Source organism: Phytophthora parasitica, assembly GCF_000247585.1.
Source record: "Phytophthora parasitica INRA-310 unplaced genomic scaffold supercont2.17, whole genome shotgun sequence".
NCBI classification, from domain to species: Eukaryota; Oomycota; class Peronosporomycetes; order Peronosporales; family Peronosporaceae; genus Phytophthora; species Phytophthora nicotianae.
The window spans coordinates 861,868-870,608 of record NW_008649003.1 but is presented as its reverse complement, the minus strand read 5'-3'; the positions used below and the strand labels follow the sequence as shown (position 1 = coordinate 870,608).

Sequence of the window (8,741 nt, the reverse complement as noted above, 5' to 3'; positions counted from 1 at the left end):
AAAATTTGTGCTACTCAGCTAGACTCCGACATTTTTCGTACCTTGACATCCTTCTTGGCGTTGTTGATTCGACGAGTGAGACTTTGCACTCTTTCGCTGTTGTACTCGTACAGAACCTCGATAGGTAGGAGAACGTCTTCTTCGAGATTTTTCGCGAGGTGTTGGTGTTGCACGCTCGTGTTAAGGTACTGTGATCTGAGACTCTCCATCGCGTTTTTCATGGTACCGTGGTCCATCTCACCGAGGTGCGAGTGTCTTGCCATTCTGTTGAGCTCTTGAGCGTACGTCCTTTCCAGGTTGATTCGGCTCCTGAGCATCGTCACCAAGTTCGCGTGGGCTGCGAGATCGGACACACAAGCAGCACGAACATCGTCCAAGTTGAAGAGCAAATCAGTCGCAAATGCGGGCTCGGAGGGTGAACTTGAAGGCGATTCCAAGCCAAGAGCTGGCGTCTGGACCACCGAGCTCGCCATTCTGTCAACAAGAGAGTGACAATACAGTGGACAGAGTTTTCTCAAGCCTTTTGCGTCAATTGCCTTTCTCGAGAGCTCTTCGGCAGCCAAAATAGTAGACTGAATTTCGGTATTTTCGCAAAAAGAGTGATGGTCCAGCAACTTATACGACCACCATTCTCGATTAAATGGACGTTGCTTTTGGCTTGACTAGTCACACACACAAGTTGCCACTTTTGCCACTTTCTAGTAAGGACCTTATTTTACTTGCAAGATACAGAAGCATCAAGAGACGATATCTATGCGGAGCGTGGATGCCACGCCGTCTCTCAGTAGGCTATTGTCGCGAAGAAACAATTCGCTGGAGCCTTTGGGCACACGAGGCGAGGCAGATGTGAACAACCAAGCGGGAACAATGTCATCGCCTCAAGGGCGCCGACGTATGACCTCAACCATTGGCAGTGGAGCTCACTCGCTATCTACAAACTCGCCGAAACCATCACAGAAATATATCGTGGAAGGCGGTGAGCGGGTAGGTAAGCGACTGAAGTCTATCGTGTCAACCAAGCGAGCGTCGAGGAAGATGGCACACAAACACCCCCACCCTGTCTTCAACAATATCCACGATGATCGCGAGCACAACGAAGAGAATAACAGTGATAGTGACAGTAGCGACGACGAATTGGCACCAGGATTGGCGGATGTTCGACATCGAGCGCAATTTTTCAAGTCTTTGATTGGTCCAACAACTTACGAAGATGGTGGTCTAGTGACAAAGGGCAACGTCGATCATCGTGGAATAACACCACACGTGGTCTTTTCAACGACTCACACACCTCCAAGTATGGTAAAGAACCCGATCATTACGTCTAGTCAGCCTGTGACGTGTGGGTTTTGCAGCTCCACGAATCTTTCGTGGGTTCTACGCTGCTCATTTTGTGGATCTGCACGTATGAGCGACGCACCACGATTAAAGTACTTGATCGATATGATACTGAGCATCGATCCTCGGATCAAGCCTGACATCGTTCGTGATTAAAACTTTATTTATTGTAGTTATCACGATATGATTAAATTTATGTCTGTTTCTGCTTGTAGTTAGCGAAGAGGATTCTGGATTACGCGAAATTCGATCGTGTGGCTTTAAAAGCCGAGGCGACTTTCAAACAAGCTGGTCTGGTTCGTGCAAAGGCTGCTATTATGATGATGAACCGCACGGTCTCGACTCTGCGATTTCAGATGATGCGAATGATTTTCTTGGCGTGGAAGAACGCGAAGGCGTCGGGCCTTCGAGAACAGGCGATCATTCAGCGATGTATATCCATCAAACAAGCTCAGACGAAGCGAAAATGCAGACAGGATGCTTTTTCAGTCTGGAGAGGATACGTCTCTCGAGTGACGGATGAGCGGTTGCAGCGCTTTCAAGTAGCCTTCAAACGGTACGGTAATTATCTTCTACTGTGAGTATTTTGAAGCTTACATGGTTGTCTCTTTTCAGAAATGAATTGACGAAACTAAGGCGAATTTGGGGAAGTTGGCGATCATTTTTGCGCATTCGAGGAAAGGAGAAGGTGGAGGAGATGAGACGTCACTATGAAGAAGAGCTGTAAGTACACATGTAGTAACAATTTTTGTGGTAACTATCTTATCGTGTTTGCCTTGTCCAGACGTGACACACCGCTGGAAGCTCAAAAGGTAAGTCTAAAGCTCTCACACTGTCATAATCTTTACTCTTCTCATACATGCCGTGCTGCAGGAGATTGATCGGCTAAAAGAAATTCAACAGGAGACATTGAAGCTGGTGTTTACCGCCGGAGATTCGATCTTGGAGCTACTCCAAGTTTCTCTCCGGAAAGCTGATCATAGTGTCTTAAGTAAGTGGTTTCAATTTGTCATAGTGCTTATGATACTAACAAACCCGTGCCACGTTCTAGAAACACTTCAACTTGTTCAAATGTACCCCACTACAGCGGGTGAATTCTTTGAATCTGCACATGGAAATGAACTCCTGGACGCGTTGAGTAGTGGCCATGCTATGCCTCAGATCGACGGCTTTGGGCTTGACGACGAGAAAGATGACGAAACGATGAAACATCTCTTGGATCAGGCAATTGAACGGATCGAACAGTCTCCACATTCTGATAGTTTAATGCAATGGTTTAACTTCCAGCGTCGACGTGGGGCTGAAATGGGAACGATCATTGATTCTCCAACTAAAGGAGCTACCGATAGCAGCAGTACTTCAGAGAAACCATCGAGTGCCAAGACGAAAATCCGCTTGAAAGACAAAAAGAAAGAGTTCAAGCCTATCAAGTATTTACAGGATCTTCGAGCCGTAATTGCGAGTCCAGGTGTCATGCTCAAGTTGCTATGCCACACGTCGACTGAAGCACAGGCAGAGTACGATCGGATTCGAAGCACCGAGGTAACCAACACAGCAGCGACTGTAGCTGCTGAAAACTCGACGACTGCCACAACGTTATCTCCTTCTGCTCAAGTTCAGTTGAGGTCCTACTTCAAGATTGTCCCGAAGATACTCAACCTTCCACCTGATATCGTCACCCGGGACAGCTTTGTATTGAACGACTTCGACTCGCTTTACGCGTACGCAGTATATCTGTATCTCTTCCATCCAAACTACGTCGCCCCGGGGATGGTTCTTTCTCCGAGATACCATCTCAGCTACTCGTTTCTCACTCCGCAATGGCAAAAAGTCAAGACTTCTTTACAAGATAACGAATGCGATCCGTTCGCCCAGCAACAATTTTACATTTTCTTAAGCAAACTCAAGCGGATCAACCTGCAATTTTTAAGATTTATCGACATTTGCAAGGCTGTTCGGCATATTGCAAACTGGCATGAGCGATGTGTCACGCGAGAGGCTTTCAATGATTTCTCGAGGAGAGTATTGTGCAAAGATTCCAACATTTCAGTATCGCTCGAGAAAGAAACACTAGCATCATGGGTCTCTTTACCAGCGCAAAAGCTCATGTCTTTATGCGATGGAGAGGACGAATTCCGCAAGATCGAGCAAGTTTACAAGGACAATGTACTCGACTTGATTAAAATCTTCCGAATCTATGGCAGTGCAGCTGGTGGCAAGGGAATTTTAGAGCAAGAATTCCTTAAAGTCATGACAAAAGCTGGTGTCACGAACAAGAAAAACATTTTAAGGTCTCATTTACAATTAATCTACCAGCAATCACGTCAATCGAACGGTGGCATCCCGATGGATAATCCAAATAACGGATCTAGCATCTCAGGACCATCAACTGAGGGCGAGGAAGAGGCAGAAGATCGAGGTGCAACTCCGAATGAATTTTTCGAAGCGCTTACCCGAGTGGCGTACCACAATTATCAAAAACGTCGGGAATTTATGGGTCAAATTGCCACAATGATGAACATGGGGGATGAGGTTAGTATGGAGACAATTAATGGCTCTGGCTCACTGCTCTCGTGTGTGGTCGATTTGGTGGTGGACAAAGTGGTTCCATTGACGAAGAAATTCCAAGAACAAGGTCTGACTTTCAAGAAACAAATGATTTATCCTGACGTGCAACACGTTTGCAAGGCTCAAGAGAAAAAGTTAAAGCGAATTTTTATCTCGTACTCGCAGAGAAACAAAAATCCGCAATCACGTGGCAAACTTCTCGACTTGAGCGACTTTGAGAGTTTGTTGAAAGACAAACGATTGATCGACGCGCTGTTCCCTTACGGAAGAATCAAACAGCTTGTCGCCTTTGTACAACAAGATGGAGAGATCGGGAATACAGCGTCAAGTATCAATGGATACGATGCCGACAGTGAGTTTGTCTTCTCCGAATTCGTTGAGGCTTTAGCAGCAATTGCCGTTTACCGCAATGCCAATCCGTATTTGCCATTCGCGAAAAAGCTGGAAACATTTTTCGAGGAATATTTCTAGTCTAACTCGTACAGTTAGCACTGCGCTGACAAACCGACTTCAACTATTCGACAGTCGATCACAGTCTCCGGTCCAAGAGCGACACCCGGTGCTAAGAACCGTTCAGCTTCTCCTCCATCTTCGAAACTTCCGGGCCAGAATGAACTGGACTTGCGTTTCGTCTGCAGCCAGCCCAATTCTTTCCATGCTGATGCTACCAGACTGGAACAAAAGTATTTGCGTTGAGACTTGGTGGACTCACTCCCTTCAGGAGACGATGGCGTCGAGCTGTTGCTACTGCCGCCAGTATTGGAGAAGCTGTCGTCACTTTCTTCGTACATGCTGTTTGTAACACGAACCGAGTTGAAAATACTGCGGTCTGATTCTCCTGTTGAGCGTAGGATGCCGAAGATGCTGTAGGGATTGCCGTCCACTCGACGAACGAATTCTGTCAGCACTTCAGTTATCTCTGGAGTGCGCTCACTCGAGATTTTCCGCACGACTATTGTGTTGGACACTTCGCGTGCATAAGCCATGAGTCGTGGCTTCAAAGCGTATACTTGAATACCCTCTGACGTAGCCTCCATGATTCGAAGCAGGAACCGTGACTCGCCCGGCACTACAATACCAACGTGGTCGTATTTTGACCCAGTAAACTGTAGAAAATAACAAAACTTTAGCACTATACCCCTCAAACTTAGTGTTCTCCTTTGTACGCACCTTGCGTTGCAGTCGACTGGCTCCAAATCGGCACGAGAACAGAATAATGTCACCAACAGCGACACTATCATGCAGTGACGTCACATGAATCACACTTTTTGCACGGTGGCCGAGCTCTGGGTCCCGCGAGATAGATACAACACCTAGGAAGGACATCAGAAGTACGTCGATGCTAGCAATCGGGTGCAGTAGCAGTTGTTTCAGAAACGCTTCGAGCTGTTCTTTGCGGTTGTTGATAAACTCGCCTTCAATCGGAGTGAACACGTGCTTGGGAGGTAAACCAGGCAACGCCGTACCAGGATACTTGCTCTTCAATTGGCTGTACAGCGCATCAAACTCCTTGTAACGTCGAGCGAGTTGCCACGTTGTACCGTTAAATACCACGTCGATAAGGTAGCAAGTGTACGGACGCTGGGACAGGTCGCTGATCTTGTTCTTGGTTCCGACAATAGCCAAGTTGAGCGTAGGCTGCGGCATTCTGTTCATCGGAACCAGCTCGAGGTTAATCTTACGACTAGCACAGCCGAGAATACAGTGACCAATAGACTGCTGTTCATCCTGCAGCCACTGATCGCCAATATCAAGATGCAACACGAAGCTGTCTGCATCACGTCGAAGAAGATGCAGAAGATCCGGCGTCGAGAGTTTGTCCTTATTCTCCGGTCGTTGTAGCTCAGCTTTCATCTGTCGAATGGCATCCAACTTGACTTGATGAACACTCACACTCTCCTGCGAAGCCTCACTAACAGGCACAATAGTCGACACACTACAGATAAAAAAAAGATTAAAAAAAACGTAATTTAAAATAATAAATTACACCGACCTGAAGCCACTCTCGTCCTTCGCCGTGATGTTTAATATCATCAACGACACTGAACTCCTCACATTCTCAGCCAGTGCCTTGCAACAGACTGTCAGTCTTCAGCTGTGTCTGTATTTTTCACTTGTTAGCACTGACCTGCGTCGCTGTGGGGCGAGCCCGTTGTGACAGCAATTGTGCTGATCGCAGCGCGTTCTCCGCGGACCAAGATACCGGACTGGACAGTCGATTCTCCTCTTCGCTGTCTTCGGACCCGCTGGACGCGAATCTCAGGAATGCCGCGCCTTCTGAGACCCATTTTAGTCCAAATATAAGAATTATCACTAATTATCCTAAACGTACCCTCTTTCATCTCGTGCGTGGCGTGCAGCTTAATGGCGAGTGACAGACAGTGCAGCCACTCGTCCCTTTGTTCCGTTGTGGCTGTGGCGAACTGGAGCTTGAGCGTCTTGGTCTCTACGGTGAATTTGAATCTGGCAGCGCACTGCGATTGGCTGTAGCTACTGCGTCGAACTGTTGCCTCCTTGTGCACTTTGGTGATGTCCTTGACCAGACACAAGTCCATCCACAGCTTGAGCGAGTTGCGACGCCGGCGAGGCGTGCCGATGTCTGCGTCTGGGTCCACTACGAGCGCATGGCTGAAGAGCAGCAACTTGACGGCCAACCAGCCGCCGTATTGCGCACTGAATTGCCACAACTCGCCGCGATGGAGACACTCGGGAGGTTCCATGAAGTGAATGTTAAAAAGGACTTGGTTTTTGTATGAAGAAGAGTGAAGAAAAAATGGGGCGGTTTTGCCACGAGAATGTGACTCATTTTTTTGCATGTACCTATTTGCCTAGAAGTCGGTTACGTCTTGCATGTTTCTCTGTGTGAAGAAGGCAGCGCGTGTGGCAGGTTTTGCTTTTTGCACAGGCTTGGCAAGGAACGACGTGATGGACTGAGTGCCGGTCGGGGCATTAGCCTAAAACGTTAAAAAAAAAAATGTTAGCGTTAGCAGAAATGTTCAACTTGCTCTTAGCTCGCTGTTCACCTTCTCGAGATCTTTCCCATGGGGCCACTCGACCTTGACAGCCTTCTCAATAAACGGCTCAACAGTGCCCCAGCTGAAGCGAATAATGTTGGGGAACACGAACACTTGGTCCACGTGGGTCGCCAACCATGCCTTAGTCCTGCCAAGACACAAAATATGCTCGTTAGGCTTCAACTCAACCGTTATCGAGCTTCATGCTGCGTACTTTGGGTCGCTGGGATACCCGGAGCCAAAGTCCGTTGGGAGTTCAAGTGCAGGGCTCTCCCACATCCAGTCGGTGATCACGCGGTCGCGCGTCACCTTGGCCGCAATACTCGCAGCACTCACCACCTGCACAGCACCATTGATATCTCAGTTTAACCACATCATGGAAAGGTCAATTGATCGTTTCCGCACCTTGAAAAGACTGTCGGCCTTCTTTTCGACGCGGAACTCGATGGTTCCATTGAAATGTTTGGTCAGGAAGGTCTGGTACCAACGAGGGTCGCCCACTGTGTCCACAAACACTTTCTTCACCACAGCTCCCTTCTTTTGCACTTCGTTAATAAGCTGAATGGCTGCGTCACGCGACATTTCGTTCAGGTTGCTGGTCTGGCGCTGCATCTTGTCCGAGATCTCGGCGGCCGAGATCAAGCGAACGATCCACCTGCCAATGCGACCAGTGAGTATACAACGCAGCAGTGTATTGATCTTCCAGTTACGCACCCGAGACCCTCGGTGGACTGCATCTTCTCGAACAATTGCGCTCGACTCTCTGCGCTCAGCGCCTTGGAGTCGTCGAAGCCCAACGCGCTCATGGCGTCGTTGTCAGCTACGGGCCAATACGCAGCGCCGTAGACCATGGGACCCATGACCGGACCACGACCAGCCTCGTCGATGCCGAGCATCACGGGTACCCCATTGAGGCAACTGGCGGGGCAGTCGCTGGCCAGCAGCAGCGTGCGCTGCAGGTTCGGTCGGTCCGACATCATTTGCTAATAGTTGACATTTTTTGGCGGGAACGATGATGAGAATGAGGATTGGTCGAAATATTGGCCAATCATTGGATAGAATTGGTTGAAGTGAAGGTGCCTTTTTTGCTTGAAGGCAACTCGTAACTCAGGCGGAGCTGCTATTCTTCTGCTCGTATTCGATAGACACTGTACTCGTATCATCGGAGTAGCATGTGGGGTCTGGAATTTAAGTTCTGCTTTGTTGAACATGCAGCTGACCCCGCTCAGATCCCGTCGCTCGGCAGCTTGGGTTCAAACGGTATAGCTCCGCTCAGCATGAATGCATTGGCGCCTTTAGAGTCTCGAATTGAAATAATACCTTCCTCGGCGTTGCGCTATTGACGAACTAGTTAGTTAACCTTTCCGATTGCATCTCTTCAAAGCAAAGCGAAGTTGTTCGTGAGATCTCCTCTGTCGGTCTATTCAAATTTTGGTGGCCTACAGCAGAGCGCGAAGAAGACTCGATGGAGATCGCTTCCTGATGATCAGAATTGTTGATGTGAGCAGGGGTGATCACGGTACCAGCTGGACGAAGCGTGGTTTCCGCTTCACCAATGCTTGAAGCAGACGTAAGCTGTTCGATGGTACCGCATGGAGAGAGAAAGGGAAGATCGGCGAGCTGGTGCGAAGTACTTCAAGTAATTTTTGATCACAAACGATGTAGAGCTTCGTGAATATTCATTTTCGAGGAATTACTGGTGTGGCGCTATCGGCCACACACGTCCGGGTGCAAATACTCAACTGATTCCAGTCTGCACCGACTCGTAATGGCCACCTCAACTCGGAGAGGCTTAAAAAAATTCAGTTAATGCTGAGTTTCGGC

General features: G+C 48.3%; 4 protein-coding genes across 13 annotated transcripts; 1 reads left to right on the top strand and 3 right to left on the bottom strand.

The window, feature by feature from the left end:
- Positions 1–14: 14 nt before the first annotated feature.
- Positions 15–473, bottom strand: PPTG_09304 (hypothetical protein; the record flags this gene model as incomplete). The annotated part of the gene is made up of 1 exon (XM_008904208.1): positions 15–473. The coding sequence occupies one exon, from the start codon at positions 471–473 to the stop codon at positions 15–17; it is 459 nt and encodes a 152-aa protein (XP_008902456.1).
- A 280-nt stretch (positions 474–753) lies between these two features.
- Positions 754–4,618, top strand: PPTG_09303 (hypothetical protein; the record flags this gene model as incomplete). Its single annotated transcript, XM_008904207.1, has 6 exons — positions 754–1,479; positions 1,551–1,891; positions 1,951–2,058; positions 2,120–2,147; positions 2,209–2,326; positions 2,387–4,618. 6 exons carry the CDS (start codon positions 754–756, stop codon positions 4,372–4,374), a joined length of 3,309 nt encoding a protein of 1,102 aa, XP_008902455.1. The 3' UTR covers positions 4,375–4,618.
- On the bottom strand, positions 3,915–6,658 carry PPTG_09302 (hypothetical protein). 9 transcript variants are annotated; one of them, XM_008904198.1, is made up of 5 exons: positions 6,236–6,658; positions 6,032–6,180; positions 5,897–5,973; positions 5,074–5,839; positions 3,915–5,009 (listed from the first exon to the last, which is right to left on the bottom strand). In XM_008904198.1, the coding sequence occupies exons 1-5, from the start codon at positions 6,621–6,623 to the stop codon at positions 4,389–4,391; spliced, it is 2,001 nt and encodes a 666-aa protein (XP_008902446.1). In that variant the 5' UTR covers positions 6,624–6,658; the 3' UTR covers positions 3,915–4,388. The 9 variants fall into 9 exon arrangements, with proteins under 9 accessions (XP_008902446.1, XP_008902447.1, XP_008902453.1 ...); XM_008904199.1 differs by having other exon boundaries at positions 5,074–5,815; XM_008904205.1 differs by having other exon boundaries at positions 6,032–6,177.
- PPTG_09301 lies at positions 6,640–7,921 on the bottom strand. 2 transcript variants are annotated; one of them, XM_008904196.1, is made up of 5 exons: positions 7,632–7,921; positions 7,323–7,572; positions 7,132–7,256; positions 6,927–7,065; positions 6,640–6,857 (listed from the first exon to the last, which is right to left on the bottom strand). In XM_008904196.1, the coding sequence occupies exons 1-5, from the start codon at positions 7,895–7,897 to the stop codon at positions 6,732–6,734; spliced, it is 906 nt and encodes a 301-aa protein (XP_008902444.1). In that variant the 5' UTR covers positions 7,898–7,921; the 3' UTR covers positions 6,640–6,731. The 2 variants fall into 2 exon arrangements, with proteins under 2 accessions (XP_008902444.1, XP_008902445.1); XM_008904197.1 differs by lacking the exon at positions 6,640–6,857 and having other exon boundaries at positions 6,860–7,065.
- Positions 7,922–8,741: the final 820 nt, after the last annotated feature.